At 34.1% G+C, this 12,149-nt stretch overlaps 1 protein-coding gene across 2 annotated transcripts in view; it reads right to left on the bottom strand.

The window, feature by feature from the left end:
- LOC106068381 (DNA excision repair protein ERCC-6-like) overlaps positions 1 to 11,176 on the bottom strand; it is a 28,048-nt gene extending 16,872 nt beyond the window's left edge. The window contains exons 1-6 of one of the 2 annotated variants that reach the window (XM_056005441.1): positions 11,114 to 11,176; positions 3,283 to 3,417; positions 2,095 to 2,282; positions 1,438 to 1,619; positions 424 to 549; positions 111 to 276 (exon numbers count right to left, since the gene is read on the bottom strand). In XM_056005441.1, coding sequence (XP_055861416.1) covers positions 111 to 276; positions 424 to 549; positions 1,438 to 1,619; positions 2,095 to 2,282; positions 3,283 to 3,385 — 765 coding nt within the window. In that variant the 5' untranslated portion in view covers positions 3,386 to 3,417; positions 11,114 to 11,176. Of the gene's footprint in view, positions 1 to 110; positions 277 to 423; positions 550 to 1,437; positions 1,620 to 2,094; positions 2,283 to 3,282; positions 3,418 to 10,984; positions 11,087 to 11,113 lie in introns of those variants that run through there. The other variant, XM_056005440.1, reaches the window with a different exon arrangement.
- Positions 11,177 to 12,149: the final 973 nt, after the last annotated feature.

Below are 12,149 nucleotides of genomic sequence, written 5' to 3' on the forward strand. Positions count from 1 at the left end.
CATGGGAAATATTCTATTTACAAGTTAAGATTAGAGTGGACATACATCTGTAATAGATCCTCACAGATACATGTAAATATCACCAAAGTTCAAATACATGACCCACTTACCCATACAAATTCTTGGCCATGTTTTTCTGATAGAACTTCTTTAGTGGTCATGACAAGGCCATAGGTTATCAGCAATACACCGCCCCTAGTCCTGACTTTAGACAAGGCTCTTTCTTTTTCCTTTTTTGAGTTGCCATGATATTCCTGTACATTTATACCAGGAGTCCTGACAAAGAAACAGGGAAAAAATTTTGAAAAATACATTGACTAAGAGAACCAGACATTATAATGAATAGCTGAAACTGTTAAGTTAACCATCAATCCAATGAATTATTTTAAATTGTAACTTACAGAGGCTCTAAAAGTACTCTACCATTTATTGAACTCGTTAAGCCAGTTTGGCATAACACTAAGGGGGACCACAATCATCACACATTTCACGTTTTGAGTGTCGAACATCCCAGCTAAAAAAGCTATGATCTGTATTGTTTTGCCAAGGCTGTAAGTAAATATTAGGTATGAAGCAAATGTTACAAACACAAAAAAAAGTTCACAAACATTAAAAAAAATAGATAGTTGTTTTTTTTGCTATTCAGGAATAGATCACAAATAAAAAAAAAAAAGTCTTAAGTTTGCTTTGCAGTGAAGCTGAGGTCTACACTTGTGTCTCAAGAGTTTTAAAAACTTTCTGACAGAGTAAGGAAAGGAGTTTAGGGTTGTGCTCAAAACAAAGCACAAAAAAACTTATAACACCAAACAATTTTTTTTACTACCGAGATATGTTAGCGAAGCAGCAATTTCTTAGGCCTTTAAAAATAACGGATGCATAACATTTATTGAAGAATGTAAGGCTGTATAGTTTTTGCACTGGCCTCATGAGACCCAGATTGGCCACATTAAATCTTTTACACCATTAAAACACTTGATCCTACGGGTAAAACTGTAAAGAAGTAAAGAAACTTTTTTTTAAATCCCTTCTGAAGTATAACAAATTTAATTCACATTCATGAAAAACTGAAATACTGATACAAAATATTTGAGTATCAAAGGAGCTTAAGTTTGGATCCTGACTCTGGATGGATCTATGGAGCTGAATTGTGTTTACTGAGTACCTACAGGCTGCATCGGTCTCTAAATGACATTTAAAGACCGCATCACAAATGAAGAGATTATAGAGACAGGGTTACTGTCATAGCTTCTTTTCAAGCCCTAGACTTGGGCTGAACCCTTTGCTTCTCTACATTGTCAACATCCTTCTCTCAGATCTGTTCATGTCTTGTGTGTAACAGCGGGCTGGTTTGCAACATATGAGGTCAGCATAGGGGCAGTCGATAAGAATATGGAAATATATATATGTTAAAAATATAAATATCTATCTGGATCTTACCCCATATCATCTGCCAAAATGCCACCTTTCTTCTTCTGATAAAGAGACCAGAGCCATAATACTCCTTCTTTTTGGTGATCATAGAGCTGATCAAACAGTTTACGATGAAGGTAAAAATTGGGTGCTAACTGTTTCATGTCATTTTTGGGGTGATTGCTTTCAGTTTGCTCGGCTAAAAATGCCTAGAGACATAAAGACTGGAATTCAGTTTTGTTATTACAAGAAAATAAAAAAATGAGTTACACTGTGATAGCTGATAGACAAAGAATCTTGATCACGGATTATTTATTAATTCTTTTATCTACTTAACTATAAAAGTAATTACACAATGGAAACTTTCTTAAAGTAAAACTTTGACATTTCAATATAGCTTAAAACGTTTCAGCTTAGTCTCTTTAATCAAGCGCAAAAGGAAATAATAAACACTGGCTTTAAAATTTTGAATTCATTTTGCTTTTTAAAAAATCCCTTGACACATACAATTTAAATTAGTCTTTGTTCAAAAATCATGAATGGAATAAAATCATTTTGGGTTCCAATGTTCAAAGTTATTTTCCTGAAACCAAATTTTGAATCTAGGGTTACTAACTTACTAAGCACCTAAAGTTCCAAGACGGACAAGCCCTTAAAAAGGAGGGCATAATAATTTTTTTTTACCTTCATTTTTAAAATGCGTTGCTCTAGTTTTGTGCTGTATTTTATTTTCTGAGCTTTTTCATACATTTTAATTCCACTAGCCACATCCCCATTCTCTGCTAATTGCCGAGCTTCTTTGATGAGCCTCATAAATTTTTCTTTATTTTCATCCTCAACTTCTGAGTAAGAGCTAGCTGATGTGGTTTCCGCTGCAAGGGAGAAAAATAAAAGGTTACTGATAATGCAATTATTACTCAGAAAATAAAAACGGTTTGGTGAATCACATAATATTGACTTTTAAGAAGTAGTCAGCCTTTATAAGTATTCAGACATTTTGACTTATGTAATAAATGATCTGTACGGCAGTGATGAACAACTGAAGAGAATAGGACACTATTTTTCCTTGGAATAGTCTGCAAGAGCTTACAGCTGGCTAGAAGAAGAACGTAATATATGAAGGTAAAGATTTCAAATTAGTTTTTAAGGATCTAAAGGATTTAGTAGTAGATATCTAAGATAAAAGATCTAATAAGGACCCAAAAGCATTTTAATGCATTATAAGGTAAAAGCACACACATCAGTACCACACTGGGTCATTATTAAAGCTCATTACTAATCTATGTTTGCAGAATCTAGATCCTGATTCAGACTTGCTGACTTTTTACAGTGTACATGGTTTTTAAATACCAAGTAGTAACACAAAATTCTTGTTACTAATTGATACAAATTGTCCAACTAGGATATTTGTGAAGTAAGTACATTTTTCAAGTGTTAATCTTACCATTTAAGACATAGGTACATAGTACTACATAATTTAAAAATCATTAACACATCAAATATACAATTCTTTAAAAAAATTTTTTTTAGATGTAATCAATATTAGTATTTTTAACTAAAACACTAGAGGTAATTTTGTGGTGCTGTCTAGGAGGAACCTTATATCAATAGCAATATGACCTGCTGAACAATGAAAAAAAAAAGCTAACTAAAGCTTTATGGCCATATCAAAAGGGCCTTGGGTCTTGCACAGACCTTCCTTCGGGGAACAGTACCAGGAAAAGAAAAAGAAAAGGCAGCAATAGGAAGATAACATCAAAGTATGGAAGGGCCTATCATTGAAAGAGATTCTATTCAAGGCAAAAAGATAGAGAGTAATGGAGAAAGTCATCGGTTCAACAGAGTTACAGACTAAGGAATAAGTGAACAAACCTCTTTTGATATTTTTCTCGAAGCCTGAATCACTTTTTCTTGCTTCTGTTTCATAATTGTCAGTTTTAATATTTATGTTTGATAATGATGTTTCTAGATCCATCCCTTGATTCTCAAATAAGATTCAATTTATTCCTGTAATACAATTACACACATATATATATATATATATATATATATCTAAATATTATAATATATATTTAATATATAAATTGTGATAGTAAGTGTATGTGTTTTGCCAACAACCTTCAATCTTTCTCCACTGTAAGTAGTAAGTCTGGATGTTGATTTGAGAAGCTTCTTTCTTTTTAATTGCTTGAAGATTCTGTATGGGAGAATATTGACTTGTGCTCCAGTATCCAACGTGAATGTGACTTGTTTGTTTTCAACAGTAATGAGTGAGTTCCATTCGTTGCTTAGACTATGAGAGCCAATACTACTGATGAAAAAATGTTTCCTCAACGGAGTCATCTCGACCTTCTGACTTCACTATACTTACTGGCTTTGATATGCACACTGACGAGAAATGACCTTTTTTATGACACTTGTGACAGGTTTCCCCATAAGCTGGGCACTGACGTGGTCTGTGTTCCTAGCTACAACTCATATTTCCTTTTGTTCTTTTAAAGCTATTGGTAGCTGAATTCACAACTTGTACCCCACTTTCTTCATTCATGAGCTTAAGCTGCCATTCAGTTGCCTGAGCTGCCCAACATATATTTTCTGCCTTGTTAAGGTCTAGATCTGGTTCTCTCAAAAGTCTTGCTCTGGTGTTCTCATTCCTTATGCCACCAACTATCCTATCCTTTATTAGGGAATCTTTAAGCAAATCAAACTTACATGTCTTTGCCTTTGAGTTTGATGTCAGTGACAAAACTGTCAAATGGCTCTCCTTCATGTTGAGAACGCTGGAAAAAAACATGTCTTTCAATAGTAACATTTTTTCTTGGTACTTCTCGAACTTATTAAGAATGCAGTGAAGTGTATGGAAGGACTTGCTAATCTTACATTCATTATCCATCCATTGGAAAGTGTTATAGACTTGCACTGCTTCTTGGCCAATCACATGCAATAATGTCATAGACTGTACTTCTCTGCTTTTTGTATCCAGTCCACTTGCTAGCGAATATATCTGAAAGGATTGTTTGAACCTTTTCCAATTTTCTGCTACGTTGCCATTTAATTCCAGCGGTTGTGGCGGGTGGATTTGGCCCATCTGACACCATGTAATAGACTAAAACAACATGAGCTTCAAAAAACACTATGATTTTATTAGTCTCTATTTATGTTCTTTACTCCAGCCACTTGTTCTCTAAACTGACTTCCTTTTACACACAGTCCTGACACACTGCTGTTCACTCAACCATATACACTCAAGGTCCACTGGTCATTTCATACTGTAATGTACTAGTTTAGAGAGTAGGTTAGTTTTGTTAGTTAAATATATTGTGTATAGTTTTAGTAATGACGTAGTAAGACAGACTAATGACGTAGTAGACTTAGGCGAACAAGAGACCAACATGGCGTTATGTTAGAAGTAGGCTGTTTTGAATAGTAATTGAATAGTAGTTAGTTATAGCGACGTTTTAGAAAGACTGGACGGATTTCCCAGTGATTAATAAAGCATCATTTTATAGAACTGAATGTTGCTATCAAGTATATCTATTTTGTAATGTTCTGTGGCTAATGTTAAAGTAATAATTGCACAACATGAAGTCAGATTAGATTAGCCCACAACATTATTTTGGCGACCCCGAGGCCAGAACGAACGCCACGCCATTATTGGGACGACCCAGAGAAGGGATCAAAGAACGCCAGAACATTGCCTGAAGTGAGCCAGAAATTTGTAGCAGTTGAACTAGAGTTCGTGGAACATTGAGAAGTCGACAGTTTTACTTCGCTGTCAAGTAAGTCATTCGTCGTGAAGTCGGCCTACAATATTTTGAGCGGCGCTCGTTATTAACTTTGCAAGGTCATCGAAGTAGACCGTTAGAATCACTTTGTCAGTTAGACAGTGATGTATAGAAGACGTCATTCTTCTAAAGTACTAGTCTAGATCCACTAGATCTACACACGAGTGATGGTATACCCTACTACCACACTGTGTGCTCGTCTGTTCAACCTGTGAGGTTGCGTATTTTGTTCATTGGAGAGAGAGTTGGACTTAGCTATTTTTTTGTATCTCTCTTGAGTGAGACAGCACCACCAGTTTGTCTCAGCATTGACTTTTGCATACTGTTGTTCCTGACCTGAAGATAGTGGAAGTGAGACATTAGAACTTCATCTTTGTCGCCGTCAGGATTGTTTTGAGTCGTCGCAGACTACATTTTCGTCGTATACCTCACCACATCTGTGAGCTTGTTTTCATCGGGGACTGAGCTGTACCAGAGACATTATCGTCGAAGTATTTGTGAATTATTATTATCGTCGTCATCATTGAATCAGACGCCGTAGAAGGGATTCGTCGTAGAGGACATTGAACTATTACTGCCAGATTGACTGCACTCTTACCACTTTAGAACTTATTCGTCGAAGAGGAACCTGAGCCGTTACTGCCTGCTTTGAGGAACTGTGGAACCGGAAGTTTGACCGAATCGATATCGTCACCTTCTGTGAACATTACACCTGTGTGTTTGGTGATTGCAACACTTTGCCAGGAATTGATCTACACTTGAGCTGCGAACCGAAGCCTTCCAGATTGCCAGGACGGAGGAGCCTGAACTGACCACTGACCCTTGTGTGATACTTGTTGGCCGAAAGGGATTTCAATATAAAAGATAAGTTTATTTTTCCTTCTATTAGTGTGTTTAAAATAGATTCTATAGGACTCAGTGGCCACTTGCTAGTTTATTGCTACCAGGTTAAATCAGGGTGAACCGGGAGTGTTCTTAAAATTGGGTATTAACTAGCAAGGAGCCCACGTATACGTATAGTTGTAAACTTGTCTTGTATGTAAACGTGAATCATTTTTTTTTAAAGTCTCGTACCGTTTCAAAACTATTGTATCACTTTTGTCTCTAATCTTTCTATCAGACGAAAGTCTCATCTCTCGTAGATGTATTTGGTGTATATATTTATTTCTTTATTCGATTAATTTTTTTTGTGTGATAATCTTACGTATTGATAAAGTAGGCTACATTTATTTAGTTTTATCTAGTAGTAATCTAGATCTAAGGTGAGTCTAGACAATTAGCAGTATACTATTGTCTATGTAAGAAACCAGTGTTAAACTAAGTACCGTTGTCATATATAGAAATAGTGTTGTTGTCTAAGATTATAATAGTAACATAATGGCTACAGCTCCAGGAGATTATATGGAGACTTTTCGCCAGCAAATTATTGCTGAGGCTAGACAATTAGAACTTAAAGGGAAGGACCTAACTGGCTATGTGCAGCAAATGGTAACAATAGAGAGAGATAGAATAGACAAGATAAGGGAGAAAGAAAAAGATAGAGAAGCACAATTAATAAAAGAAGAAGCAGATAGAACATTACAGTATGATTTAGAGAAATTGAGGTTAGATGCTGAATTGAAAAAACAAAACACAAATGATAGACCTACTGTTCAGAGTGAAAACATAAACAATAGTAATAGTACAAGTAATGGTAATAACATGAATGAAAATAGGGATAATCAAATTACTAATCATTGGTTGAGAAAGAAACTGCAGCCCTTTCAGGAAGATAAAGATAGTATTTCAGACTATTTAAAGCGTTTTGAGATCAAAATGAGCAGTTGTAACATAAGAGAAAATGAATGGTCTCAAATCTTACTTGATTTTGTTCAAGGTCAAGCACTAACTATTTGTCAGAACCATGATCATACCATTCAGAATAGTTATGATATATTAAAGAAAGAGCTTCTTAATGCCTATGGTCATAATGCCAGTACATTTAGGAAAAAATATTTTGAAAATTTTCCTAGTAGTCAGATAGATCCTCAAACAACAGTAAATCTTGAAAAAGATTATTTCAGTAAATGGATGTCATTTGAACAAATAGATCAAAGCTATGAGGGACTTAAAAACTTTATTTTGATAGATAATTTTACAAACAAATGTGAATCTCAGTTAAAGTCATTTATAAAAGAGAGAAAACCAAAAAATTTAGAGGACATAGTTATTATTATTATGAGAACTTATAGCAGTGCTTATCCTAATAATTCATTTTCAAATAAAGACAAGAAACACATTGATTTTGTAGGATATAGTAAAGAAACTAAGAGTAAAGATAGACATGAAAGCAGAAATGATAGATATAGAGATAATACTGACTATAGAGAGATAATCTGTTTTAATTGTCAAGGTAGAGGACATATTGCAGCACACTGTAAAAAAGTGAATTACAATAGATCAGAAAATAGGGATTGTTACAGAAAGCAGAGTAGGAAAGTTGAGTTTAAAGAGAACAGAAACAGAAATAACAAAAGTAGAGTGTATTTCACCAATGATAGGGATAGTAGAGAAAGTAGTGATAATGAAGAAGTAGAAGAGATGAACTATTGTTGGGGTGTAGAAGAAATAAATTTTGCAGAAGATGAAACCAACAGAGTGAGAGTACACTCTGGTTTTATCAATGGGAAACCTATGAGGTTTGTCAAAGATTCGGGATGCAGTACAGTTGGAATTAGGAGTAACTTAGTTAAACCAGATTGTTTATTAGGCTATGAGAAAAAAGTAAGGTTGATAGATGGCAGTATCAAGCGCTATCAAGCCTGTAAAGTTTTCTTAGAAACACCATTTTATACTGGTTATTGTAAAGGTTTAGCAATACCAGGATTGACTCATGATTTGCTTTTAGGCAATATATATGGACTAAAGGAACTGACTCAAAGAGAGATAGATAGCTGGAATAGAAGACATGAATACAAAATGAGACAAAGAAATTCTTATGGTAAAGTGAGAAGAAACATTATTTGTTTTAAATGTCAAAGAAAGGGACATATTGCCAGGCAATGCAGAAGTTGTGACTATTCAGATAGGAGATCTGACCATTATGAGTATGACAGAAATTTTGATAGCAATGCCTATGATAGACAGTATCATAGAGGGAACCCTCAGAGAAGATGTAACTCTGATGAGTACCAGGGTACAAGGGACAATTGTATGTCATATAGACCTTACCAAAGAAGAAATGGAGAAGCAGAATATAGTTGGAGAAAGTAAATTCTTGATGGTTTACTTATAAGTATATATAGATATATATACTAGCAATGGTTTAATTGTATAGTGCATGAACATGTTGAGTTCTTTTAGGTTGTAAATATGTTGTATATGTTATGATATTTATTTGTATGCTATAGTATGGCACTCATAAGACTGTATTGATGAGAAAGGGAAATAATTTGAAGAGTTATAGTTTTAAAGGGAGATAATATATATTGAAAGCTTATTGGAAAGTAAGTATGAGCAGAAGTATTATATTTTCTTTGTGTGTATCATCACATCGATCATTTGTAAATTTTAGATTCCTGAGGAAATGGTAAGCAAAGGAAGAAATAAGCTTGAATCTATTGATGGGTTGGAAATTTAGGGATGCCTCAAGTATCACTGTTTAAACGTTGTAATAAGTTGTTAATGGATTTTTACTGTTTGTATCCATAATAGGAAAATGTCATGAAGTTGTGATGCTTCTTGGTGATCTTGAAGATGGACAGTGAGATGGTACTCGCATCGTAAACAACATTATTGTGATGTGATGAACTTTTATCTTGTACAACATAGAGCTTGAACCTTGTACAACGTGAAGTTTCGTACTCATGGACTGTTACACTATGTGCAGAAAGGTCACCACTTTGAACTATGTGTCACATCACGTCCCACATTCAACAGAAGTCTTAGTATTGAACTGTGTATCACGTCAGATACCTCACTCAGCAGTATTGTGTCAGAGACTATATGGACTTTTTAAAGTTGTGTTTTACAGTGACATTACTATTTGGTCAGTAATAGTGTGTTACTGAGCTTACCTTGTTGGATGTCAAAGGACTTACTTTGGTGAATTGTCATTGAACTTAACGCAGTGAGATGTCTGTGAACGAACTTTGTGAGATACCAGTGAACCTACCTGAGATGTCAAGAGAATCTATTGTTGTGTTGTCCATCCCCATATTTACTGTATTTGTTTTTTCAAACAAAATTCTCCTTGCTATTGTAAAGACATTTTACTGTACTTTTTGTAAAAAATTGTTAAACAATTTTTTTTAGAAAGGGGGAAGGAAATGTAATGTACTAGTTTAGAGAGTAGGTTAGTTTTGTTAGTTAAATATATTGTGTATAGTTTTAGCGACGGTAAAAGTAATGACGTAGTAAGACAGACTAATGACGTAGTAGACTTAGGCGAACAAGAGACCAACATGGCGTTATGTTAGAAGTAGGCTGTTTTGAATAGTAATTGAATAGTAGTTAGTTATAGCGACGTTTTAGAAAGACTGGACGGATTTCCCAGTGATTAATAAAGCATCATTTTATAGAACTGAATGTTGTTATCAAGTATATCTATTTTGTAATGTTCTGTGGCTAATGTTAAAGTAATAATTGCACAACATGAAGTCAGATTAGATTAGCCCACAACAATACACAGGCACACACACTGCACTACCAGCCACGCAAAACACATACACTTACTATCACATAAATATATATTAGTCAAGCAATTGAGTGCTGGTATACCTACTATATAATATTATATTATAAAGTAAATATCATATGTATGTTATAATTGTGATAATTTTAAAATATAATAGAATCTACTCTACTATAGACTTATATAGACTATAGTCTATAACTATAGTCAGTATTAATAATAAATCTACTAGATCTATAATATTAAAAATAATTAAATTACTAATTTTTCTTTTTTTCTAGGTAGATTATGACAATTATTCAATTATCATTATCATGTGAGTTAATTTGTGTTAATTGCTTTGTTTTTCAGTCTAGATTATTCTAGTCTAGGTCTAGATAGTCTTTTAAAGACTCATTATTATTTAATAAGTCTAAGTGTAGATCTAGTCTAGAGATCATTAATAATAGACTATCTATTATAAATTATAGACTTATTATAGATTATCATATATCATTATTGACTTTATGATACGATTATGAATATGATCCATCATCCTACATGTAACATGATGATAATACTATACATATTTAATTTTATTTATTATTAGAGTCTATAACATTAAACATATTTACATATCTATTAAATTTATTTATCTTAATAATGTTATTGGGTATTAGTTTACGAGACTAGAAAATGTATCTGCCTATCTAAACTATTACCATCTTATTGTTTTCTTATGAATATGACTTGACTTATGACAATGAATTGAATGACAGTATTCTGAGTATATAGTAATACTATAGATCTATGAGTCAATATGAGTTAATGAGTTATCATAGCATAGTTATGACGTTAATTAATCAAACTTATGACTTGACTTATGACAATGAATTGAATGACAGTATATTTATAGATCTATGAGTCAATATGAGTTATCATAGTTATGACGTTAATTAATCAAACTTAATCGTTATGATTGATCATTGATGACCATTCATTATTGATTCGCCTACAATCTTCAATCTACCTACAAAATCCTACATTAACATTGTTTTTAATTAAACTAAGTTTAATTTTAATTTAAACTATTAATTTAACCCCATCTTCTTTGAGAGAACGTCTGTAGGTAACTTACTACAGTTAAATCTACTAGACCAGATTTCTAGAGATCATAGACATATATTAAATGAGATCTAAAGATGTGGACTAGTCTAGATCTCTAGAGTAGATCAAAGAGATACAATTTTTAATGTTTTGTAAATACCGCTAAACTTATTGATATCCGGTTAGGCTATTGACACTATTGTTCTGTAAACTTCACTCCCCCAAGCTGCTGTTTACTTCCGGCTAAACATGCGCAGTGTGCGCATCCAAATAAATAACTCGAACTTCGAATACCGAATGACTCCCATAGTGACGCCCACGCTTATCAAAGACTGCATCAACACAAAAATATAGATATAAATGAAATAGAGCAGACACAATACTTTTTTTTAGAAGCGCGTTGTATCAACATTATGTCAATGTCTGAAGTTATTTTCCTGACTATGTCCGGCAGCATCGCTAGTAAATTATCTATCTTCTCCAGGTGCATGACTATGACTTATGACTGACGGGTTTCGCCTCTTTCATAACTTCGCCTTCACCTATCCTGTTGAACTGTTGGGGCACCACGCGTTATCTGTCGACCACTTTCTCCCTTCCTCTCTTTTGCTTTGAATTGAATCTTTTTCAATGACTGGCACGTCCATTCTTTAATTCTTCCCAATATCGCTTTTTCTGTCTGCCTCTCCTTTTTTTCTGGTAGGCCTACTGTTCCCTACTGCAGAAGTAAGCCGGAAGTAAGCTTTCTATGTGCTGAAATTTAGCATTGTAGAACGGGAAATAAATTGTCTATGACAGTTCAAAGTGTGTATACATTTTTTTGACGCACCCTATATATATATATATATATATATATATATATATATATATATATATTGTAAACAAAAATTAGAAGACGGGTGTCGCGGGTATTCATTAAATGGGCCCCGCAATTCGTAATGCCGGCCCTGAACCTTAAATGGAACTAAAGCTACGAACGACAAGTGAAACAGAATCAGAAGCCTATCTTTAACAAAGACTTTGGGGAAAAAAAATCTGTTCCAAAACCACCACACTTCTGTAGCATTTTAATTCCATTACTAAAATCCTCAGTTTGCAGCACCCAGTGCTACACTCTGGCAGAACCTGCGACGCAGCTGACCCCAAACTGTATCGGCACTGCCGTTCCTTTGGATACATCAGCTGCGTAGAGTGGG

The sequence above is a fragment of the Biomphalaria glabrata genome, chromosome 12 (assembly GCF_947242115.1).
Source record: "Biomphalaria glabrata chromosome 12, xgBioGlab47.1, whole genome shotgun sequence".
Classification (NCBI taxonomy): domain Eukaryota; kingdom Metazoa; phylum Mollusca; class Gastropoda; family Planorbidae; genus Biomphalaria; species Biomphalaria glabrata.